This window comes from Tenrec ecaudatus, chromosome 16, assembly GCF_050624435.1.
Source record: "Tenrec ecaudatus isolate mTenEca1 chromosome 16, mTenEca1.hap1, whole genome shotgun sequence".
NCBI classification, from domain to species: Eukaryota; Metazoa; Chordata; class Mammalia; order Afrosoricida; family Tenrecidae; genus Tenrec; species Tenrec ecaudatus.
In genome coordinates, this window is record NC_134545.1 from 110,914,912 (window position 1) to 110,940,663 (window position 25,752).

General features: G+C 54.2%; 1 protein-coding gene across 4 annotated transcripts; it reads right to left on the reverse strand.

Moving 5' to 3' along the window:
- Positions 1 to 5,036: 5,036 nt before the first annotated feature.
- On the reverse strand, positions 5,037 to 24,188 carry C16H10orf143 (chromosome 16 C10orf143 homolog). 4 transcript variants are annotated; one of them, XR_012780414.1, is made up of 5 exons: positions 23,933 to 24,188; positions 18,134 to 18,298; positions 17,980 to 18,042; positions 11,697 to 13,072; positions 5,037 to 5,352 (listed from the first exon to the last, which is right to left on the reverse strand). XR_012780414.1 is itself a non-coding variant. In XM_075534154.1 (4 exons), the coding sequence occupies exons 1-4, from the start codon at positions 23,999 to 24,001 to the stop codon at positions 5,323 to 5,325; spliced, it is 327 nt and encodes a 108-aa protein (XP_075390269.1). In that variant the 5' UTR covers positions 24,002 to 24,164; the 3' UTR covers positions 5,037 to 5,322. The 4 variants fall into 4 exon arrangements, 2 of the variants coding, with proteins under 2 accessions (XP_075390269.1, XP_075390268.1); XR_012780415.1 differs by lacking the exon at positions 11,697 to 13,072 and adding an exon at positions 17,415 to 17,478 and having other exon boundaries at positions 23,933 to 24,173; XM_075534154.1 differs by lacking the exon at positions 11,697 to 13,072 and having other exon boundaries at positions 23,933 to 24,164.
- Positions 24,189 to 25,752: the final 1,564 nt, after the last annotated feature.

Below are 25,752 nucleotides of genomic sequence, written 5' to 3' on the forward strand. Positions count from 1 at the left end.
AGAGGGTGGAAAGCCAGGACACTGCCTCGTTGGTTCCAGCAGGTTCTCTCCTGGGTGTGCACTGGGAAACGTTATGGGAGAGCTCATGTGAGGATGTATGACGACAGGGTGGGCGCAGACACCAATGGTTGAGAGGTTGGCGCAGGACCGGGCGGTGTCCTGTTCTGTTGCCCAGAGGGTGCTATGATGCCGACTTGATGGTGCCACCAATCAGGTGGTAGCCTGGGGACACCTCCAGGGGCATGTCCTTTTTCTAAGCGTGAGAACTTCTCTCTCTTCTGCCTGTGACCTCCTCTCCTTGCTGGGACTGTGTCCGCCTCCAGGGGCGGCCCCATGTGGGCCCTGGGGCCAGGGAGCTCACAGTGAGCACCCTGCCAGGTCTCCACCGGACTTGGCCCATGAGGCTCTGAATCCCTGGCCTGTGATCTCCCCACTTCCCCTTTCTAAGTCATCACCCTGCAGCTCCGTGAAGTTGAAATGGGCCCTGGCTAGTGGTGAACCCATGGAGTTGGAGATGGACTGGGCTGGCCGCCATCTTGATAGAAGTGCTTTGTCATGTGGGCCTATGTGGGCATCACTGGTCTGTCTCTCCCAAGGACCCAGCCTCACACAGTCGCCAAGACTCAAAACCCACTCAAGGCCCCCGACAGCAACAAGGATGCAGAACCAGCAACTGTGTGCTAAGAAGCAAGAGAGCAAACCAAACCCAGATCATCTCAGACACACGGCGGAGCGTTCCCACGGCCGCCGCACTGCACTGAGGGCTGGCCATTGCTCCCATGAACGGTCGGTGATTATTAATATGCACTGGATACAATGTGGCCGTGCATGATCTGCTGCTGTCACCCTCGGATGATCACTCACTGGTGTCCAAAGGCAAAGATTGTTCGTTTAGAGCTACGGATATTAAAAGACAATAATGATGAAAACAAAACAAAACAAATGAAAAAGCTTATGTCAACACCGACTCATGAGGGAGCCTTTGGAAGGGAACCTTGCTGGAAGGCCAGGCCCCGCTCTCAAACCTAACTGCTCGCTCTGAAGCGGAAGCATGGCCATGCTGTGGCCATTTCCAGGCCAGGCTGCTACCCGTGACGTCTAGTGTTGTGGACGGATGTGCATGTTAGCACTGGGTGTCTGTGCATCTGCTTGAAGGAAGAGAGCAAACAGGTCCTGTGGCACAATCCACATCGGAGACCAGGATGAAGCAGATGTCAATACGGGGGCCGTGTAGTTTCCACCTCTCGAACCTCCCCGCAGAGGAGGATTCTGCGCTCTTAAGTGGACAATTGTGGTAGTTACATAATTTCATGTCAACTTGATCGATAGAATGTAGGGTGGAGTCAAGCCTGTCCACCAGGTCACAAGGTAACACCCACCAGGATGATTCTGGGGACTTTCCTTTTTCTCTTGGGAGGAGGCACACACTTGGCTTCACCTTCCTGTTGACGAGCCACATGGACACACAGGCAGTCAGAGGCCTGGAGCTGGAGGAGCCACATGGAGGTCCACGCCAGCGCTGATATGCTTCCGCTGCCACTGGATCCACAAGACATCCCACCCAGTGGCCTGTGATCTTCCTGCAGTGGCCATCATTGCACATGCCAGGTGAGTCTAAAGAGGAATGTATGGACTGGTAGCGGACATATGGGCTAACATTGGATGTATGGACTTGATCTGGACTGGGCTGCTTTCCCAGGGCACAATTACTCTGTGACATAAAGCTTTCTTATACATACATGGGTGTCCCTAGGTGTGTTTCCTTAGTCAGCCTGCACTAACGCAATGACACATGGAAACAGCAAGCTGCTGCCCTCAAGGGACACTCATCCTGCTCCCTCTCAATGTACTGAGGGGGGGGGGCGCGACAAGCAGTCTTGAGGGACAGGACCGGGGCTGTCGGTGGGAGGGGAAGGTCACTGGGCAGCTCCGACCACCCCTGAAGATACAGCAGGCGCTTTGTCTGATGGGGAGTCCCTGGACTCGCCCTCACCCCTGCACTTCTCAATTTCCTTACACCGTCTCGCTAACCATTAGCTCTTGTGACTGCTTGGAGAACTCTGCCAAGGTGGCCCCTTTGGGACCCAGCACCAGGTACCTTAGCCTTCCCAGCTGACCTCTCTGCCTTGAGTTGGACGGGCCCACAGATGCCCCTTGGGAGCCACTGTTAACTGGAGGTTGTTGTTTTCATTTTAGAAATACACCTTGTGAAACTAAGACAGGTGTATTCCGAGAGCTTGTCCGCGGCCATCCGCTGAGGGCAGATGTGTGAAAGCCCATTTTGCCGAGAATAAGTGTGCGTGAGAACCGGAACCCGAGAGGCAGCACTCTGCTTTGCCCTCGGGTGCGTTCACCCCGAAGTGCTTGCACACCCATTTATCCAAAGGTGGCATGTTACCCTTGAGAGACTGGGATATGAGCAACTTCCTGTTTCCCTTTGTTCTGTATTTCAATACAGATTGGTAAATGTTAGCATTTTTAAAGGTGTGAAAAACAGATGTGGAAATAAAGTTCGTATGTGACACATTCTGGGTGACTTTATCTCGGTTAACCATTTGCTGACCTTGGTTCCAGTGGGCTCTGTGGGCTGGAGAAGGGACGAGTGGGTATGGGGGCCCTCCCCACAGAGAAGGGCCAGCTCCGTGAAAGGACGGGTCGTAACCTTACCTGCTGGAGGTATGCACACAGATAAATGACACCACCACCACCCCCACCGCTCCGGGGTGAGGAGATGCATTTCCCCCCTTTTGACGGGAAGGCAAAGATGAAGCACATGAAAAGAGAATCCCATTTCATGCTTGTTGTGGGTGTGGCAAAGCCCCCTTTAGTGAAGTACACGCAGGGTTTGCTTCTTAGCTAATCTGTTCTACTTCCTGCGGCGCTGACATAATCACTCGGCAGGTTCTGGGCTTCTGTGAAGCGTGCGGCTGCTCTAAGCCTGCCAGGGGCCCCTCAGGCTTTCATGTCCGCCTTGGGAAAAGGTGCCCAGGTCCCCACACGCAGCCCTGCAAGGCAGAGGTGTCCCGAGTCCCCTGCCCTCGGCTTCCTCAGGTGGAAGGGTGATTGGAGGGGGGTGTGACTTCAGATAAGCAGTCAGCACCATGGACCAGCCTGGAGGAGGTTGTTGACCTTTCCAAACATCTTCCCGGGATTATGGATGCTCTGGGAGACCCTGCCCCCATCGAACATGCACAAAACCACGGTGCCCAAGTCTGGATTGGCTGGTGGGCCAGTGACTGGGTCCTGGGACATTGGTGGTGGCCCCCAGGGACGGCAGTGGTGTCCCTGGACAAGGCTGGTCTTTACTTCCCTTCAGCATGTTCCTCGTTCTCAGATGAGAAAACAGACCACCAAGCCCCACTAGCTGTGTCATGAGGACCCCACCTCATGCGACCCACTGAGGCCGAGACTGTGCTCCACTCATTTCCCACGGCTGGATGCAAGACAGCCAGACCTTCCTTCAAGGCCTCTGGGGTCAGTGGGTGAGCGTGGCCACTGGAAGTCGGGCACAGCCCAGGCTCTCTGTACAATGAACAAGCATCCGTCCAGTTCCCACCCATGAGGACCCAACTTGATGCCCTGCAGGAGAGGGGCTGTGGCTCACCAGAGCAGAACATGGCCACAGCTTCTGGGCGGACCAGCGGCCTGACAATGCTGTGCTTCCCCAGGACCCAGGAAGAGCAGCTCTGGAATGCAAGATTCCACAGCAGTCTATGCGACAGGCCTGTCCTCACACTTACTCAACAAGGGGCCCTGGGGGGGGGCACAGGGGTGAAACACCCAGCAGCTCACCAAGAGGTGCCACTCTGGTCATTGCCCAGGTCACCCCAGCAACCATATCTAAGCGCTCTGTGGCAGTTGTGCCCACCCAGTAGTTCACTGGGCATGCTGACTCTCCCAGTGCCCTCAGCCACCTTCCTCACGGGGCGGTGACGTGCTGCTTCTAGCTGCACCCACCTCCGTGTTGTTGCAAAGACCTTGCTCGGGTTTTGCCCCGGGGTGGGGGTCATGTGGGGTAAGGAGGGGGCTGACACCCCCCCCCAGTGAGTCACGGAGGAATTTTAATGTGCTGTGACCGTCACACTAATGCTAGCAAGCAAGGAGGGTCCTTGTCCCCATTTCAGATGACGGGGCTGCCTGCAGGCCCCCTGGTCAGACCTCCTGGGGAGGGGGATCTGAACACGGGTCTGACACAGTCCATTGGCTGCAGTGACTCACGGAGCTCAGTCTCCGAAATAAGCTTCCCGTTGGTCTAACTCATAGGTGGCGTGTGTGTGAGCTTGGGGAAGATCACGTGTGTACATCCATGTGCACTTCCTCACACATACATGTAAATCCCCACACATACTCACACTCAACCCTCACATACACACCCCACTGACATGCACGCCCCCAAACACACTTACACACACAGTTAGTATAGCTAACACGTGTGTGGACATGCAGAGAGATCCAAGGCACAGATCTCAGCCCCATCTCTTTGCTGGGTGCGGACCAGTGTTTTCTAATCAAGTCAGTTCCGGGGCCCTGCCCCCATTTGCCTCCAGCAGCATGGCTCAGTGACCACCCCACAGTGGGTGGGGCGCCAGTGTCCACACAGGAAACCCCTCCCCCGCTGTGGCCTGCCTGGTGGCAGAGAACAGGCCTATAACATAGGGGTTCCGACTCATCTGCTTTGGGAAGCTTAACCCCCTCATGACTGAATCATATCCTGCTTTGAATTTTCTGTTTTGTCTTCAGTCACAGAAGGCATGCTACATCAAGAGGCGGGCAGATTTTGGTGCAATTAAGTGGGAAAAATATGTCCCACAAGACTCTAGTGGTCAGGCTGGAGCAGGGAGTGGCCACCGGGCAGTGAGGACGGCAGCAGAGCGAGCTGGACGTGCTGGTGGGGGCACACAAGGGGCTTCAGAACTGTCTGGAAAGTTCCCCATCTGTGAATCCCTTGCGTGTTGTACAGGCCCCAGGACACTGCTTCAGCAGCCAGGGGAGACGGGACGGACGGATGGAAGCTGAGGACAAAGGCCCAGAGGAAGTCAGGAATCCCAGATTTAATATGGAGGGGTCCGCACACGGTCCTTCAGGGCAGTGACATGGGGCTGAGGGAGCGTGGCATCTGGCACGGTTGGGTGAGCGTGGTTGAGGAGCATTTCCCACAGAGACAGAGACAGGGTCTCTCACAGCACCCGGGGGCTGCCCTCGCCCGGCCCCCGTGTGGGAAGAACAAGGGCACTTTCCAAGCTTCTCAGGGCGTGGAGGGGGCATGGTTCCCGCCACCCAGGTTCCAGACGGGGCGGCGTCTCCACTCTGCTCGCAGACCATCTAGGGACCCTGCGTGTGGCTGAAGTGGCCCTGAGGTAAGAGAAGAACACCAGGTGAGGAGGCCGCACACCTGCCTGTGTGCATAGTACAGCAGGGTCCCCACACAGGCACAGCGGTCCCCCTAGAGCCATTCGTCCATCCATCTGTCCCCAGCAGCGGTGCTCACCTCCCCTCCCCTCACCTCGTGTCTTTGCACCCCGGTTTGGTCTTTCTCGCAATGTTGTAAACCGTTCATCCTACCATTGACTACAGGTAATAGCCCCCGGACGAGGGCGGGACGCTCGCCCTGCCAAGGGCCAGTAGGGCATTCACATCATCCACCTAAAACCAGCCTGCTGGGTCTGGTCCACACTTGACTGACGAATATGATGGCTGGAACCTCGAGCCGTGATGGTAGCTGATACTGATTTCGTTTCGTGGGGCTGTGGGCTGGACAAGCCCTGCCCTCCCCAGGCACGGGAAAACGGGCGCCCCACACTTCATCATGTGTATCAATGAGGCTTGCCTGTGCTGCAGTGTGACAAAGCGGGGTGTTTACGGCACCCCCAACAGTCCGCTCCTCAGGATGCCCCCTCCCTAGCAGCTCTGAGGACCCTGGGAATGGAGAGACCCCATTAGAACAGTGGTAAACGTGGCATGGATGCAGCGGTGCGGTCCAGTGTGAGAGCGTGCTGCCTGTCGGCGCTGGCTGACACGGACGGTCAGCCTGGAAGAGCCGAGACTGCAGGCCTCGCTACTGTCAGCCACAGGCCTAGCTTCCTGGGGTGGGGGTGAGGTGGGGAGCTTCTCAAGGGACCTGGCAAGGGATCATGGGAGTTCCAAAGCTCTCGAGGAGCCCTTTCTTGCAGTAGCTTTCCAGCCAGCAAGAAAACCACGCGGGTCTGGTCAGGGAGTTTTTCTTCCCTTCGAGGACTGAGCAAGGGCGGAGGACTGATGTTTGTGAATCATGACGTGGGTTGCCAGAAGAGGAGAGACGTGTCTCGGCAGAAGTACAGCCAGAACGTTGTCTCACACACTTGGACTGTCACCAGGAGACGACGACAGAAGGGCTGATGCTGGGTGAAGGGGAGGGAGGGTCAGCGGGAGAGAGGAGGGCTGTCGACGAGACGGATGGACACAGGGGTGACATCCTAAGAACGAGTGCGAGGCAGACGAAGGGCTGGCCCAGGCTCTGTGCTGCTGCGCCTGGGTTGCAGTGAGCCGGAACCTTCTGAACACTGGGATCCAAAGGAGGCGTCAGCAGCCCCCACTGCCTTTCTGCCTTCTCCGGATGGGCTTTCCCTCAAGGGCTCCTTCCTTTCACTACTTCCCACCTACCTCAAGCTTCCACCTGTCCTGAGGTGCTGGCAGGTCACCGAGACTAACAGCCATACCTCTCCTGACCCCTCTGCCTGGTGGTAAATCCAGTCACCCTTGGGCCCACGTACACTTTCTGGCTTCCCCTAAAGCTGTTTCTAAACAGCGTGCAGCCCTGGGTGCTGCGGGCTCCTTGCTGGCTTCACCTGCACTCGAGGAGCCAGAGGTGGCTCACCAGCTTTGGGGGCTGCTGGCCACGCCAGCTTTCCTGAGGACTGATCCCGCGGCCCGGTTTAAGTGAAGCCACAGCACAGACGGAGACGCACCGAGCAGTTCAGGAAATGTGCGTCTAATTTCCAGCCGGGCAGCAGGCTCACCAAGATTTCAAGAGCCACACACAACAAAGAAAACAGACTAGACAGAATGAGTTCTGAAAAGTCACTAAACAAACAAATAACAACAGCTAAACCTGGGAGGGGCGCACAGAATCTGGTTTTCATCATTGTCACACTGTATTACTTTAAATGTTCCATTTTCCACAAAAGAGACATGCCAAGAAACAAGCAAGTATGCTTCACACAGGAGACAAAGCAGCAGGGAGACTGTCCCCGAGGGCCCCACGCTGGACTCAGGAGACAAAGACTTCAAGTCAGTCACCACATGTGTTCACAGAACCAAAGAAAACCAGGACTACAAAGTAACAAAGTATGAGGACAATGTCTCATGCTTACTGATACAGAGAACACCAACGAGGAGACAGGGCTTATTTTAAACTGAACAGCTAAGTAGAAACGCCAGTGAAGAAGCGAGCAGACAGACGTGAGGGGCGGAAGGCGGAGAAGCTGAGGAAGAATGCAGCATCTGAGCCCCGAGGGCGCCACGAGTGCCCCGACACGGGGATGGCAGGCGCACAGGAGAGGAGAGAGCATTTGAAGAAATGATGGCACAAACGGAAAACTCTCATCTACATACCCATGAAGTCCTACTCACTGCCACCACGTCACAGGGCGGAGAGCTGTCCCTGTGCGGCTCTAAGTCTCCGGGGGAGTACAAAGCCTCATCTTTTCCCCACGGAACGACTGGTGGTTGAAAACTAGTGGCCCCGTGGTGAGTACCCACTGAAGCACCATGGCCGACAGGTCCACACCTACGTGGATTGTAATCCAAATCTCTACAATGCATGGTCAAGAAGAACAATCTTAACATAACTGAGGAGAAGCAACCCCCACTTTCAAGGAATCTTAAACAAGGTTAGTGACATCGGGGGCAGCGCGATGGCAGCTCAAAGTGCTGAAAGACTGTCAGTCGGGAATTCTGTAAGCGGCACATCAAACCTTCACAGCAGAGGGCAAAGTGAAGACCTTCTCGTAAACGCAGAGAACCCGTAACTGGTAGACCTGTCCTGCAAGTAATGCTTCAGGGAATCCTTCAGGTGGCATCCGGGGTTATTAGACAGTGGAATTTTTCTCAAAATGGCTATTACCAATAAATTAATAAGCTAACTGCCCTCACTACCATCGAGTCACTTCTGATGACCTTGCAGGGTAGAGCGGGGTAGCCCCCGCGGGTTTCAGAGGCTGGACATCGGCACACAGGCACGAAACCCCATCTTTCTCCTGAGAGCAGCCTGTCCTCCTGTATCCCAGGGGGCCCACTGGGTACAAAGTCTACTGTGTTTCTGCATATTCCCTGGCTGAATTCTCTTTAATGCTAATAGTACATCTGCAGATTTTCTAGAGAGATAATTATGTTACGTAGACATGACTCATCTTTTATTCTGTGACACCTCTCGGAACCAAGACTTCTTTTCCCTCGTCTCTGCGTGTTACCTCGGAACCCTGGTGAACCACACAGAAATGCAGCCAGCCACCCTTGTCTCCTCCTCCCCAAGAGGAAGGCTTTCACTGAGTTTGGGACTTCCCCTTTTCCCAGGATGAACCCCTCCATTCCAGCTTGTCAAGGTTTTACCACGAACGGGGCTTGGATTCATTGTGTGCTGCTTATCCATCCACTAGAGGACCAAAATCAGGACAAATAGGCAGAAAACCTGACAGACAGGGACCTTCCCAAGTGTGACCTGACAGCACCTCACACTCACCCACAAGACCATAAAAACCAGGCATCAAAGAACAAAAAATCCTATCACTGTGAATGAGGGGGAGTGCAGAGTGGAGACCCAAAGCCCATCTGTAAGCAACTGGACACCCCCTTATGGAAGGGTCGCGGGGAGGAAACAAGCCAGTCAGGGCGCAGTGTAGGAATAATTAAACATACACCTTTCCTCCAGTTCCTAAATGCTTCCTCTCCCGCCCCCATTAAATGATCCCAACTCTACCTGACAAATCTGGCTAGACCAGAGGATGTACACTGGCACAGATAGGAACTGGAAACACAGGGAAGCCAGGGCGGATGATCCCTTCAGGGCCAGTGGTGTGAGTGGCAACACGGGGTAACAGGCAGAGACAAGGGAAAAGAAGTCTTGGTTTGATACAGGGAGGGTAGAGTGGAAAAGGGGAACCGATTATAGGGATCTACACATAACCTGCTCCCTGGAGGATGGACAACAGAAGAGTGGGTGAGGGGAGACATGGGACAGTGTAAGATATGACAAAATAATAATTGATAAATTATCAAGGGTTCATGAGGTGAGTTAATGGGGAGGGAGAAAAAACGAGGAGCTGATGCCAGGGGCATCAAAGGTTCTGAGAATGAGGAGGCAATGAATGTGCAAGTGTGCATTACACAATCGATGTATGTATGGGTTGTGGTAAGAGTTGTGTGAGCCCCAATAAAATGATTTTTAAATGATTACTGCATTCACTCGCATATAAGCCTACCTCAATATCAGCCGAGGCACCTAATTTTACCACAAGACGTGCATTAAAAATGTGCTGAAAAACTTGGCTTATACGTGCGTACATATGGTATCTGCTCTGTAAATCACCTGTTTCAATTTTTAAAATTTGAAATAAAAAAATAAGGAAAAATGAAAACAAAACAAAAACGGACCCTGTGCCGCAATCTCGCCGGAGGTCAAAGTGCCGCTTCTCTCTCCCAAGGTGCATCTCAGACCAGAGAAAGCCGCTGAATAAGGCACAGATGAGGCGCTCCCTCATTTCTCCTCGAGTCACTCATGGAGGAGGTTCCTAAGGCTCAACTGTCCTGTGTCCCTTCGTGGAGAATGATTTAAGCTGGAAAGCCTCCAGGAGAGGGTGGCTTTTAGGCGAATTCCGTTTCCCTTGACTCTCAACAGCCTCTGTGATCTCTCTTCTTTATTTTGAAAACAAAAATTCTTGCAGGGGTACCCCCACCCCCTCAGCCCCGTGCCGTGCCTACTAGTGGCCAGTGAACAGGCCAGATGGGCATCATCCCTTCAGTGCCTCAAGGGCGGCCCTAAGGGCTCGTGGCACCCACTGTGAGGACAGGTCTGTTGTCACACGACTGTTCTTCTGTGGCTACGCTGTCATTTCCACCAGCTCTCCGCGCCCATGGGCCTTCGTGAACCAGCATGCATACAAAACCGAGCGGGAAACAAGAGAACACCCATGAATTACCACTTAGAGATAAAACATTACAGAAAAAACGAAAACTCCTGCACGCTCAGGCCTCAACCCCTCAGGAGACGGAACCTCAGGCGGAATTGGGCATGTAGCATTCTCAGGAATATTTAGATTCTTCACAGAAACATGTCAGGGTTTAAATGTCTTTACAATCGTGACCCAACAGTGCGCTCTCTATGGGAGCTGCCCACATACTCTTCTTCGGGGGTGCAGGCCTCACTGAATGACATGCGCCCCACCCCATGGATTCCCCTCCAGCTCGGGGGGCGGGGGGGTTTGAGGCTGTTCCCAGCAGCTCTAACAGGCAGGGCTTCCACAAGTGTCTCACATGCATCAGCCAGAGTACAGACAGACCTGGAGTACAGATAGGCCGGCCGACCTCAGAGCCACCGAGGGTGAGGTTCACGGTCAACACTCGCAGGGAAGGGAGTGATGCAACAAGGGGGAGGCACACAGGTTGTTTTCCCTGGAGCCTGAATGTTTACGCTACGCTGAATATTAAGTGTGAAAGAGCATTATTCAGCGTTTGAACTACTGTGAGCATTACCAACATGTGGCAGACACACCAAATGAGTGCCATGGTGCCAACACTTGCTCCTCACAGGGTGGCCACCAACTCTCCCTTGGTAAACAGGACAACAGAGGGTCATCATACGCCAGCCCCTGGGAACTGGGCATCTAGGTCCCGGGCATGCTGGTCACAGGCTAACTATACATCTGCTCGCCAAAGCACTTCCTCTCCCTCCCTGTCATGGAGTAAGACCCGACTCACAGCGCCCCGGCAGGGCAAGGCTGCCCAACTGGAACTCCCAGACTGACTCTTCATGGGATACAAAGCCTCCTCAACAGGCAATCCCTGGGGCTCCTGCACCGAAGTGGCGGTGCCGGCTCTGAGCCAGCACTTTCGCTTTTCGGACACATTCATTTGCATGTCCTTGGTTATTAGTGGGGTTGGATATACATTTAGTTACTGGCCGTTGGGCTTCTGTTCATAGGAAATGCCTGTTCATGTAATGTGCTTATTTATTAGGCATCAGTTCACTTACTCAAAATCAGTTCACTTACTCAAAATAGTAATTGTTCTCATTCATGTATAGAAAATGTCCTTTCCCATTCTGTGGTTTCTTCCTCAAAGTGGGGCAGTCTCGTGTGCAAAATAATGCATTCCAAATCTGACTTCCTAAGAACATTCTTTTATATACACGAGTATATCCCATTACCCCTTTTAAGTGTTATTCAGTATATTCAACTTTTCCTCCAGCTCTAAAGACTGATTTTTGCATGATGTGTTACACAGTATATATACTGAATGAGCTGCAATACACAATTACACACACACACACACACACACACACTAATGATTTGGGTGTTATTTCATTGGTTTTGTCTATCCCTGGGCCAGTAAAAGATTAAACTGGCATAGTTTTGTAATGTATCTTGACAGCTGATGATTCCCCTCACTTGAAAATGGTTTAGCTTCAACTTGCCTTTGTACTCAGGAAACCTCTTGGCCATTACCTGCACCGGTGTTCCTCTGCCCCTCTCTCAATTCCTTCTCCGGCTGGTCCAGTGGACAAGCTCACTCTCCGCTCCCGGACACTGGTCACACGCTCCCTGTCGTTCTCCTGCTGTTTGGAACGATTTCTCCGTAGTCGTCTTCCACTGTGTCCAGTTGGGGTGCTACTTCAGCCGTCATGCCCATGTGATCCACTTTTAGAGGAAGTTTCTTTCGGTTAACCTTCCCAAGTTTTCAGCGTCCTTTGGGCCGCGACCCGCAAAGTTGCCCGTTTAAAACCAGCAGCCGATCTCGGGGGAAAGATGAGGTGTTCTGCTTCCAGAGAGCCACAATCTGGGGAAGTTCCACCAGAGACGGCAGTGGAGTCGGTGTTTCTCTTATGGCTCTGCTTCCTCGGGGGTGAGCTTAATGATGCCAAACACACTTTCCAATGCCCTTCACGTCTTCCCCCGGTTTCAGATTCTGAGTTCCCGTTCTACTGGTCACACACGTCCACCTGCTCGTGGGGTTCACATGTTTAGGCTGTGACCTTGGCTTTGGTGCGGGCTCCTCGAGCTCTGGGTCCCACATGCTCTGGTTGGTGGAAGCACGTCCGCACGGTAAGTCTGCATTTGTCACTATCCAGGCTACCAGAATGTTGATGGCAATGAGTTAGCTTTTGGATCATGAGGGCCACACCTGTGTATCTCCTGGGGGCCTACTTTCCCATCCTCTATGAATAAGCTCTTTCAGACCCGGGGAGGAGTCCTGGTAGCAAAGTGGGCTCAAGTTGGGCTGCCAATCACAAGGTCAGCAGTTCGAAGGCACCAGCCGCTCCCCGAGAGAAAGGGGAAGAGTTCTACTTCTGCAAAGATTGTTTTGCGTCTAAATTCCATGGGGTCAAGGCCACTTCTCTACCTGTGGACGTTCTGGTTCCACCCTCCGGCCCTTGGGCCCGTTCTCCGGCCATAACAGATTGCAGCGAATGCTCTGGTTGTGCTTCCCCTGCACTTGGTGTCTGCTCAACCATCTTTTCACGGTTTCATTTGAGTTCATCTAGGACTCCTGAGGGTGTAGTGCGTCACACAGCAGGTTGCCAACAAGGTCAACCGTTCTAAAGCACCAACCGCTCTGTGGAAGAAAGACGAGGCTCTCTACTGGAACTGCAGTCTTGGAAACCCACGGGGCAGACCACCTGTCCTGTAGGGCTGTCAGGGGCCAGCGTGGACTCGCTGCAGTGAGTCTGGTTAGGGTCTGGGCATCTGTTGGGCCAGTCAGGGACCAGATTTCATTCGCTTGTTGTCACACATGTGCAGGACGTCTCCAGTACACTTTTCTTTAGAGTGCGTGCTTCCGTGAAATCCATCTCACCACCTCCTCGCAGCCCAACGATTTCACCCTGTGGGAGGAAGTTTGCTTTGCATTGTTCTGCCTACTCCCCAGAGCCTCCCTGGCCCATCAGCGCCAGGCTGAGACACCAGGCTCACTCCTTAATGCCCCCTTCTGGCACACACATCCATGCAAACACCGTGTGTGTAAGACAAGACCGTAGACACTGCCTGTGCATCTCTGCAGACCGCTGCCCACCAGTCTGAGCCCCACGGCCTGTTGATAGAGATGGCCCCCGCATACAGGGCCCACACACGGCTTTAAAGTTCACCTATTTGGAAGTGAGAAGCAGTTTAAAGAAAATGCTGCCCATTCAGACTCTGACTCCTCCTGCAGGCTGTCCCGAATGGGTACCAGGTCTGGCCAACTCGCCCTGCGCCCCGCCCCACCCTTTCCCTGCTTCTCCACTGCTCACCTCTCCTGACCCTACCCCCGAGCAATGGTGGGTCAGACCACCTCAGCATGCAGCCAGACAGAAACAAGAGCGACAACTCTACCGAGAACTTGGAGATCCTGGAGGCTGGGGTCCAGACGGCACTGCAGTGCCTGCGGCCCCACCAAGGGAGCCCTGTGGGCACCGATGCTGTACCAAAGCCTGGGATGTGTGCACCAGTAGGGTGCACGTCTGAAGTACTGTGAGTGACCAAGTGGCACGGGACACAGACTGTGGGGGAATGGCGCACAGGGCCTCGATGGCCAGCCCTCCAGCCTGTGAAAGACCCCTAGCGGCACCATGCCAAGAAGCATATGAAGTGAGACCTGCCCACAGGGTCTGGGGAGGGGAGTCCACAATACACACCAACGCTGTGCCTCGCACCCTGGTGTGCAAGGGGCAACTCACTACCAACACGGGACCTGTAGGCAACAACCCCAGGCACAGGGGAGTGAGGGGATGTCCTGAGGCCGGCGCCGCAGCAGGAGAGGGGCGTGGAGCACTGTCTCCGTAATGTCGGCCAAGAAAAGCCTATTGGCAGGTCCCCTCGTCCACCATCATGTGGGGCACGGACTTGATGGCAATGCTTTGGTTCCTTGGAAGGTCCTGCAGCTGGGGTGCTGGAGGAAATGCCTGGGCCCTAGGGGTGGAGAACTGACCCAGAGGTCCACGTGTGGCAGTCATGCTCACCCCAAGAGATGATGTTCCTTCATCCACTGCCCAGCCGAGGCAACGTCTGGTCAATAAGCAGAGAAGACCAGTCTAGGTATTTCAAGTGGAGAGAACTGAAGATGGAGTTGATGACACAGGTGGGAGAGGGGGCAAGCCTGCTCATCTCCAGGGTGGGGGGCACAGGGGGAGGAGGCGGTGTAAGCACAGTCAGGAGCCAAAGCCATCAGCCAGGGGTAGAGCCATGGTGGGACTGCTCACAGGAGCTGGGACCTTGAGGGAGGGGCTGAGATCCACCCTCAGCAAAGGGGAGGCGACACCCCCCATCCCTGCCCCCACCCTCCCTGCTCTCCTAGAGCTTCAGCTCTGGGCCCTAGTAAGGTCTCACAATTACTGGGCCCTAGTAAGGTCTCACTGATTACCCAGAAACCAGAGCTGAGGAGAGCTGGGACCATGCAAAGCAGGGGGCTGGGGGCGGGATGTAGAGCTGTAGGAGAACAACCCTGAGAGCACAGGCCACTATCATGCTGACCCACTGAAATCTGACGCTCCTCCCCACAAGAAGCAGGCTGGGAGCATGTCCCAGCAGCGTGTGCTCAGTCCATGTCTGTGCTCTGCGTTGGGCAATCCCACCACATTCAGACTTCCAGGTTGCTCTCACCACACACTTCACACTCTGCACTCTTACCAGGCAGGCCAAGGGTAAGCCTACCCTGAAATCCTGGTGGCCGAATTCACTGTGAGAGTGGGGTCATCTGCACCCAGGATCAAATGGGTCCAAGGGTGGTTGTGTAATTGAGGGGTAAAATTAAGGAGACATCAGACCCAAAAAAGCATGCAAGTGCTCACCTCCGAGACCGCCGGGATCTCAGCCCAGAGAGAGCGAATAGATTTCCATTCAAGGCTTGTGTACACTCAGGGCATGCAAGGTAGCCACGTGTAGCAGGAAGGGGCTGTACACTAGGCACACGTGCGACAGGAGGGGGACGAGTCAGGGGTGTACACGCAATAGGAAGGGGAGGCACTAGGGGCGTGCATGGGACAAGATGGCAGCCTAACCTCAGTCTGGGCTCTCCTTTGGGGGAACAGTCCGCTATCTGTGTCAGAAGGGAGACTGCAGGGTCTGATTGCTCTAGATGCCTGAGAACCCGCAGGGAGACCACCTTTAAGCAGCTGGCCTCCAAGTGTAGGGACATTGATATGTGTCAGCAAGCAGCACCTTAGGTTTAGCCTATAAATGGCGCGGGGGAGGGGGGTGTCCATGGAACACCCTGGGAAATAACCTGTTCCCCACACCTGGGGAACACACACCTTTGTACCACTGCTGGATACCACTCTACCACAGTGTCAGAGGGAGCCCACTCCCCGCAGGGCCCAGCTGGGTCTCCAGCCAGGTGTGCAGTGGAAGACGCAGCAGTTCAGGCAAGAGTGAGCAGCAGGGGCTGGGAGGACACCACACCTAGCCCGCAAGGGACAGTGGCAGCGACCATGGAAACTGAATGGCAGAGCTGTGACTGGAGGGCTCCTTTGCCCAGCTTACGACGCCACAGAACAACGGAAACAAATGTGTGCTGGAAACGGCTGTGGTCTGGCCACAAGGGGCTGCCCTGACTGGCAGGAGACCCTACAGAGTGGGGTGTGTAGGGTGCTGTGGATCAAAAGGGAAGTCCTGCGGACAGAGCAGCCTCACAGGTCTGATGGAGACCACCAGGCTACACCTCCGAGTCGCCCTGGCTTCGCCCTTGAAGCCAGCAGCTTGGCCCAAGGGATAGAATGGGGAGCAGTCTCCTCCAGGGAGACCACGGGGCAGCACTTGCCCGGGGCAGCACTTGCCCGGGGCAGGAGGGAGAGAGGATGGAAACAGAGGAGGAGGAACCTGGTGAGGACCACCCTGGGTGTCCGCAAGAATGCACAGGAACTGTGGAAGGAGAGCACCGTTTGCCCAAACCAAGGCAATCCCATGAGAGGCAGAGGGCAGGGAGGCACAGAAGGGGCATGGGAAGGCTCCTCAGGGACTTGGGCCAGGCCCACGGCCCCTGAGGGCGGACGGGGCCTATGCATGGAGGATGCACCTCCTGTGTAATGAAGTCTTCCGGAATTCGGAAGGACTGCCTGTCGGCAATCCGCCGTTAAATCTCTTCTCCCTGGGATCCTGCATTTTCTAAAAATACTATTTGCTCTTTATTTAACTCCGACCCTCTTGGTGTTTTAGCATACAAAAATAGTGAGCGCCTTATGACTTGGGCGGCTTAGGAGAAACGGTGCGCATTACGTAGGGGGAGCTGTGCGGAGGCGCGCCGCACCGTGTTTGCACAGGACTTGCAGAAACAGTGGGTGTCAATATTAAAACGCCCCAGCAGCGTGGAATCTTATCATCCTGGATAACGACAAATAAAGGGAAACTGATTTTGAAAGTCAGTTTCTGAAATTTAGATGAAAAGAAGCTGAGGGGCACAAAGGTGCTGCACTTACATATCAATCTGGGCCTCACAGGCCAGCTCCAGAATCCCCCCATCAAACAGAGATTAGCCCAAATGAGCCAATCAGCAGCAGGAGCCAAACACTCCTGCCAGATGTGAGCTCCGTGTAAGACTCAGTCTAACCTTCCACTGGTTGGCTGCAGACAGGTGTGTGCGTGCATGCGCATGTGCGTGTGTGCAGGGAAGGGGTGGGGACAGAGTCCATGGAGAGGGTGGGGGACCAGAAGGTTATCTTACAGAGAAGGCCATCATCATGGGGTCCTGGCGTTCAGACTAAATGTTACTGACTTGCATTCCAGGGTGGGTTTGACAACTGCCCAATTCTGCTGCCCTCTCTTCACCCTGCACCTGCCTGTGCCACCCAGCCCTCCCTGCCCAGCAAGAAACCAGCTCTTCACACCACAGCCGCCACCCCCGGCTGTTCCACGCCCACCCCACCCCATCCTCTTTTCCTCTCACTCTGCCCCCCACCATGCTGCCACACCCCTCACGGTCGCCAACCTGGTACAAGCAGCACCAGCACCCCATTGTGGAGGGGCTCGACAATGCTGAGCTCTGTTGTCACACCTGCCTGACGTTGTCACACCTGCCTGAGAACTTCAGATAGCTGGTGGGTCGCCTGGGTCATCAGTTTGGGTCTGGGTGGAAACGGAGGCCAGCCCCACCACCGGACGCCAGACGTCTGGGCCAGCCAGACAGGCACCTGCCTAATCCATCGCCGTGTGTGCTGCCCATCAAAATCTGAACAGAACACTCTCAGAAATACTCACCTAGGAAAAGGGAGAGAGAAAAATGTCCAGTCTCCACATGGCATTGAAGTACAATTCCATATCACTGCAGTATTAAGATTCCGAGTTTAATACAAAACCAGCAACCTCCGAGAATGGTGGATGTACTCAAAGACACGTCAGCTGGGCTGGGGTTGAGGGGAGCACTGCTGAGGAGGGAGTGATTATGCTAGCGTGCTCCTGATTCCTGCCTGGTCCAGGGGACAATCGCTCAGGCAGGTTCTCAGCCCACTTCCCCAGGAAAACCCTGTGGCACTCCCTGTGGGGAGCAGGGGGAGAAAGCAGCATGCCCCCCAGGTGCCTTACTTAGTGAAGTCCTTGTTCCCTCCCACCCCCGCGGGTGGCCTGCCTGTCACCTGGCCCCGCCTTGCGGCACTCAGTGCATGTGCACTGACAGTGTCCACGCCGGCCTAGCTGAGACACTGTGTGTGCTCGGCCTGCTCGCTGCTCAGAAACAATATCACAGCTTTCGTGGACTCTGCTTTAGAGCTCTGACATTGAGGGCCAGTCTGTCTGGAAAGTCCCGAAGGAAGGCTGATGCACTTACAGACTCCCCGGCAATGCAGCGTGGGCAGGGCTGGGCCGGGCTCGGTCCTCGGTTCCGGGGGCTCTGTGTGACAAAGCAGAGCCACAGCCTGTCAGACCCACAGGCCTTCCCTTGGCAGGGAGAAGTTGCTGTGGGGTGGTGAGCGAGGACATACCCGGGGGGCCGCTCTCCCCATGCCATTCTCAGGCTCTCGGGCAGGCAGGGGGCCGCTGGGTGGAGGGGCCACCTGGGCTGAGTTCTGGGGCTCCCTGGTTCTTCCGCCTGGCGTGCTGCAGTCCCACCTGGGCACAGGCGCCTCAACTCGCCGGCACGCCCGTTTCTGAAACACAAGGAAGCTCTTGTTAGTCCGCCTCATGACACTGCTTCCCTACTGGCTTATTCCAGCACCATCCAGTAGCTTCGGCTGCAGATACGGAGACCTGCAGGGCCAGAAACCTTACCGTCCTGGGGGGTGGGGTGGGGGAGATGTCTGTCAGCGCCACGGTTTCAGGAAGAGCCATAATCCATCACATTTAACCTCATTATTTCTGGCGCTGTCTGATATTTACTTATAGATTTAAAATTGTCATTTTAAACAATTTTGGCGGAAACTCTCGTAAGAAACTCTTGCGGCTGGTTCATTGATATTGAAAGTGTACACAACCCACACATTCTGCACCAGAAACTGGCTGCACGCTTCCATTTACAGAGTCTGCTGAGATCGAGCTACGCCTGCTCTCCACGCGGCATGAATAATTCACGCGTGAATAATTCCTGCCTTGGGACGAGGAGGACCGAATGAAGGGTATTTATCTCAGGCGGCTATCCTGTGGGAGGGCAGCCCGTTTTGCTGCTTCCACGTGAACTAAGGAGGACGGATTGTGAAAGCAACCCTCGTAGGAAAGGGAGAAAGGACTCTCCCACGTCCCCAGGTGGGGGTGTCTCAGGGTGACCAATGTCCTCAAGGCCCGTTTCAGAGACGGAAGACCCCCGCAACAGGTGAGAGCAGTCCCTCCCAGCACCCTGGGGCCCCTCCATGACCGCCCTTTGTAGCCGAAATCACTTCCCGCTGTCCCAGTGTTCCCCAAACCATTGTCATGTTTTACATCGTAGGCGCTGTTGAAGTGACCACACGGCTGTTTGGTTGCCCCAGCTGCCACCCTCACGGTTGGCAGGTCTAAAGCGCCAGCCAGCCTCTCCGAGGGAGAAAGGAAGCTTTCTGCTCCTGCAGCGAACCCCACAGGGGTGGCTCCAAGCGGCCCGCCATAGGGTCTCCATGCGTCTGAGTGGACGCGACGGCAATGAGTTTGGTGCTGGTTTATTTAATATATTCTAAACTGACTTTTTCTTTCACTTAATGGATGCATATAAAACCGAAGGCTTTATGTGCTGGGATTAGAAGGCGCCTTGGAATCTGTCCTGCATGTGCAGTGCAACACTGATGGCGGCCTGGGGCCACTCACCCTGGTCACGTGAGGCCACTGCTGCAGCCCCGGGATCCGCCCATCTCCCCAAGGGGCTTCCTCTTTGTCCTTGGCCCTCTCTACCTCAGCAAGCTCCAGGTCCTTCAGGGCTGGTCTCTCCTGATGACACAGCCACAGCTCATCAGTCTTAGAAGAAGTACAGCCAACGTTCCTTCGAGGCGAGGGTGGGAGACTTCACCTCATAGACTTTGGAAGCCTTACAAGATGCCTGCAGATTAAAATTGAACTCTGAGCCAAGTCAGTAATGTCTTGTCTTCCTTCCAGGTGCCAGGGAAACTGTGGGCTCCCCCAGCTCCGTGTCCCTGCAGTTCTTTGGCAGACGACAGGAAACAGCGGAGAGGGAGGAGTCTGTCTTACAGCAGCCCCACCCATGGCATAGGTGGGAGGTAGAGAATGCTCCAAGTCCACAAATCCCAGGGTGGGATCGTGGCAGGGGACTGAAGCATGCAGAGACCCGGGAAAATAATGGAAAGACAAGACGACCCCAGACATGAGGAATAAGGTTGCTGACCCTCTACTGGGCACAGTGTCCTTCTCTAGGGACTGGTCCTCCCGACGACACGTCCGGAGCGTGTGAGATGAGGTCTCGCCGTCCTCGACTATGAAGAGCTTTAAGGCTGTGCTTCGTCCCAGGCGGGTACATCCACCCCGCCGTTCTCAGACTATGCGATGACCCCATAACACAAAGGTATGGATTCCTCTTCAGCCGCCTCATTCTCAGCCCAGCGTTCCTGTGTTACGGAGGGGATTCAGAACACCAGGTGCATCGTAGCCTTTGGACAGATGTCGTTGCTCCAACGCTTTCAAGAGGTCTGTGCAGCAGACTTGCCCAATGCAGTACGTCGCTGGATTTCTTCTCTGCTGCTGGTTGGGCATTGCTAGTGGATGCAAGTAAACTCACATCCTTCAGGTCAATCTTTTCTCTGTTTATCATGGTGCTGAATTTGGGGAGATTCTGTTTTGTTTTTTACATTGAGCTACAATTCACACTGAGGGCTGCATGCAAGTGCCCCCAGTCCTCCTCTCCTCTCCAGTAAACAAGGTTGTGTTATCTGCATCTCACAGGCTGTCATCACAGCTGACCCGTCTGGAGGCCCAGAGGTCACGTGAGTCTAGGGCAGTGGTTCTCAATCTTCCTAATGCAGTGACCCTTTAATAGAGTCCCTCATGTTGTGGTGACCCCCAACCATCAAATTATTTTTGTTGCTACTTTTTAACTGTGATTTTGATACTGTTATGAATCAGGTGACCCCTGTGAAAGGGTCGTTTGACCCTCAAAGGGGTTGCGACCCGCGGGTCTAAGGCGCCAAGGCCCAGAGGGCTGCCTCCCTTAGAACCCTGCTGCACAGCCATGGAAAGTGTCAACAAGCTGATATGAAAACCTGTCCCCCAAATAAATAGACAACATTTCAGACAATGCAAGAACAGCAAGGAAAACATGGGGGGGGGGGGGAACAACACACATAAAGCTCAAACCCACTGATACTGACTCAGGGAGACCCTACAGAACGGAGCAGAACTGCCCCTGTGGGTTCCCCACACCAGACCTCTTCATGGGAGTAGGAAGCTTCGTTGTTGTTTTCTTTCTCCCAAAGCATACAGAAAGCTAGTATAAATGACGTGATGCCAAACCAAAGCCACCGCCACGGATTCCATTCTGACTCCTTGGGACCGAGGAGTGCATCGTGCGCGAAGCCAACTTGTGCCAACGCAGGGCACCACCGTGGGAGACTGAGGCCAGAACAGGCCAAATGGGAGGGTCTACAAAGAGCTCCTGGGAAATCCCCATGAGCTCTTCTCCTTCCCATCCATAAACTTTAAATTGTGAATTAAGTGGGGTGAGGATTTATGTCAGACCATTATTATGGATTCAACAGTGCAAACCACACATCACCACCCCCCGCCCCCTGCCTTCTATGCCTCCTGATCTCTCTTCCCCCCACTGTAAGCCTCCATCCTCCCCTTCACCCGAGTCAAGACCCGTCAGCCTTCCAGCCCGTTGTTCCATCTCCCCCCTCCTCCCGTTACGTTTTATTTTTTTTAATTAAAGATCATTTTATTGGGGACTCTTACAGCTCTTATAATAATCCATATGTCAATTGTATAAAGCATATTTGTACACGCCGCATCATTATTTTCTAAACATTTGCTTTTTATTTATTTTAAAGCCCCCCCATGACCCCTGGATAAATTACAAATTATTCTTATGTTCCTATCTTACATCAGCCACTATCTCTCCTCCCCTCCCATTACCTTTCAATTCCCTTTTTCCGTGAGCCTTTTAGAAACCTCTCACACATAGGGCCCTAATACTAGGATGAAAGTGGCGTCTCCAAGCATGGGAATAAATAAAGATGGGTGTTAAATAAATGGTGCTGACACAACTGTGAAGCCACTTGGAAGAAGAAGCACTCTGTGGACAAAAACCCCAAGTGGATTAGGGTATACAAGTGGATTAGGTATATCCCAGCAAATGCCGTGGATGTTTGGGAAAGCCTTTGAACCAAGACTCAAAATCCAGAAGCAGTCAAGGAAACTGGATCTATCTGACTACATACAGATTAGATAATCATTTTTATGATTATCTAATAATAAATTATTAGGGGGGAAAATTATTAGGAACTGATGTCAGCGGCTTACGTAGAGAGCAAATGTTTTGAGAATGTATCAAATGTACAAATGTGCTTTATATAATTGATGTATGTATGGATTATGGTAAGAGTTGTATGAGTCCCAATAAAATGATTATTTTAAAAACTGGATAAAAGATTCGCCAGGGCGGGAGAATTAAACACCTACACAAAGTGAAGAGACAATCGATAAACTAAAAGAATAAAATGGTAATATACACCACAGAAAGAGCGCTTTAAACCCTATCACATGAAATCCTCATTTAGACCAGGGACTAAGGCCCAAACACCTCAAACTGGCCCCAGTGTATTATTCTGTCACCTACAGCAGCGGTCAAAGAGCCCTGGTGGTGTAGGGGTTTCTCAGTGGGCTGCTAACTGCAAGGTTGATAGTTCAAATCCACCAGCCGCTCAGAAAGAGGCGGCTTTCTACTCCTGTGAAGAGTTAAGTCTGAGACACTCAGAGGTAGTTCTACCCTGTCCCAAAGGGTTGCTGGGTCGAAACGGGCTCCGTGCGTGATTCCTGTGCTCATATTACAGTCCCCTCATCAAAAGAGCCAAGGTCTCAGGAATGCAAATCTCTTCTGTTTTATTTTCTTCTTAAAAAAAATACTTTTTAAATTGGGTTGGGGTTTACATGTTCAGATCAACTCTGAGAGATCCTTAAGAGATGTAACTTCGTCATCTATTATCTGGACTCATGAGAAAAAGCAGCACGCAAGGTGCAGGTGTGATGGGGTCCTTCCTTGGCTCTTAGGAGGTGCACACTGGTGGGGTGGGCAGCTCCCGCTCAGAGCGCCCCTGGTGTGCGTGAGTGGAACTGCGCAATAGGCTTTTGGCAACTGATTTTCCAAAGCAGATTTGCCAGGCCTTTCTTCTGAGGGCACGTGCCTCTGGACTGACTTGAATCCCCCCCACTTCCAGGCATTGCTGAGTGTTAAGCACTGGGCTGCGGGAGTTCCTTGGTAGGTTGAGGGTGGGCTTATGAAGCCTGTGGCTCGGGAAGCTGGTGGAAAGAAGTCAAACCTCTCTGCAAGAACTGGAAATAAACCTGGTCCGGTGAAAACTGTGGAGCCCTGGGGCGCAGTGGCTGAAGCGCTGGGCTGCTAACAAACGGCCACTCCCGGGGACAAAGAAGTGACTGACATCTGCAGCCAGGGAAACCCTGTGGGCACCTTGACCCTGACCTACAGGGTGCCTACGAATCGACTAGATGGCATCGGGTTTGATGTTTTGTTGTGCCTTTCTGCCAGACGCATTGGCGGCGTAGAGATTAAAGCACTCAGCTGCGAACAAAAAGGAGGAAGACGGCAGTCTACAAAACCATATGGGGCAGTCCTAGGGGGTCGCCAGGGGCTGGAATCGACGGTGGCGGGATTCAGGGAGCACCAGCCAGTTCGCAAATGGTGGGGAGGCTCTCTGAAGGCGGCTGTTGTCCTGGGCGCCCACATTTTCTGGCCCCAGAAGGCCAAGGCCGCTGTACGGGGGGGCACCCGGGCTGGTTGGCTGTGCGGCGCTGGCCGGTGCACGAAGCACCGAGCGGCCAGGTGGAGCACACAGGACACCCTCGTCGGCGACTCCAGACGGTTCAGATACACATTCTCGGAATCTGGGTTCGGCGACCACAGCATGAGCCTAACAGGTCCGTCAGCGAGGCTCTGCGCAGGCGTGCGGCCAGGTAATGTCCGGCCCCGCCCCCCGGCACCACGCCCACCGCGACCTTCCCCATCCGGCCCCGCCCCGCGCCTCAGCGGTCCGCGCCCCACCACTTAATTGGTCTAGCGCTCGCAGGCGAGCCTAGCGGAGCGGACCCACGGACGAACCCCTTCTCCCCTGTGAAGCCCAGACCCCGGGGCTCACCGCGTCCCCCGGATCCTGCAGCTCCTCCAGCTTCCGACGTCGCCAGCGGCACGGCGCCAGGAACTCCATGCGGCCTCAAGTCGGGCAGGCTGCTCATTCCAATTCCGGAAGCGAGCGCGCCGGCCTCGGGGCTCGGCCCCGCCCCGCGTTCTCGATGCCACGCCCCTCCCAGCACGTGCCCAGGGGGAGCCAATCAGGGGCGGGGAAGGCGGGGCGCCTGGAGGCAAGCGTGGGGTCCTCCGAGGCCAGAGAAGCAGGCAGGAGTAGCGGAGTCCAGAGTCTCCTTACCTAAACGGATGGCGCCTCCGGGTGTAATGCCCCGCGTCTGTATCTTCGCAAGGTCTGGCTTGCCGCTTTCTTCCCAGACAGCGGTGTTTCCAAGAACGCAATCTAGGTCCCTGCTGCGCTCAGACTGCAGAAACAGGGTCGGCGGAGCAGCGCCCGCCCCCTCTCTACTGTGACTGCATGGCCGCGTCTTTCCAGTGGTTGCTGAGGCTTGCTGGCTGACGGACGCCTCCGCGCGCCAATCAGCATGCGCGAGGGCGCCGGAGTCCCTGGGAATTGTAGTCCTGGCTCCACCTCAGTCTCCGTGGGAAGGCGTGCTCTGGGGATACCCTGGATGGGGCGCCAGAGCCTGGGGTCGCGTACAGCGTGACTTGTAACTTTCGTGGCTTCTTCGGAGGCCCTGAAAGAACCCCAATTTTCCGAGGGCAGAGGGGCCCCGAGCGTTGTCAGATACAGGTTGTGAGTGCAGAGCTGCTGCATACATGTGCTGTGCAGAAGGGGAAACTGAGGCTCAGGAGACCCTGGTGGCCCACAGGCTGCGTTCCAGATCTCAGCTCAGGATGCGAAGCACAAGGCACTGTTCACTGCTCGGTCCTGTGTCATCCTCACAAGTGTGCTTAAGGTTAGCCCCTCCATACAGTCACTGTGTCCACCTGTCTCATGCAAGGTCTAAATGGTTTCCTCCGCCCTCTACCAAACATGATGTCCTCCAGGGACTGGTCTTTCCTGATAACACGTCTAAAGTAAGTGAGACCAAGTCTCTCCATCCTTGCTTCTGAAAAGCATTCGGCTGTACTTCTTCAAAAACAGATCTGTTTGTTCTGGCAGGCAGTCTATGGTGCTTTGAAGATTCCTCCCCAGCACCACCACACAAGTGCATGGCTTCTTCTCTGGCCTATTTCTAAGGTCCAACTTCCACATGCGTATGAGCAATTGTAATACCAAAACTTGGGTCAGGCACACCTTCGTCTTCAAAGTAACACCCTTGCCCTTCAACACTTTATAAAGAGCTTGTGTAGTGGAGTTACCCAAATCAATGCATCATTTGAACTCTTGACTGCTGCTTCCATGAGCATTGGTTGTGGATCGAAGCAAGATGAGACAGTTGACAACTCCACACTTTTCTCTGTGTACCACGATGTGATCTCCTTGGTCCAGTTGTGAAGTTTTGTGTTTTTTTAACTGTGGGTTATAGTCCATACTGACGGCTGCAGGCTGCAGACACTACCCCAGAGTCAAAGGAGTCTTCACAAAGGACAAACACTGTGTGACCACTTACATGAAAACACCACCACCACCAAGCCAATTCACGGCCATGAGGTCAGTCCTGACTCATAACGACCCTCTAGGGCAGAGTAGAACTGCTCCTGTGCGTCTCTGTCTACCTGCTGACCTTGTGGTTAACAGCTCAAGGTGGAACCAACATACAGGAGAACCAGCAACCTGCAGAGAGACCAAAGTCCACCAGTGGCTACTAGGCAGGACAGGACAGAGGGTGGGCAGTGAGGTTCTGTCCATGTGATGCAGGAAAAGAA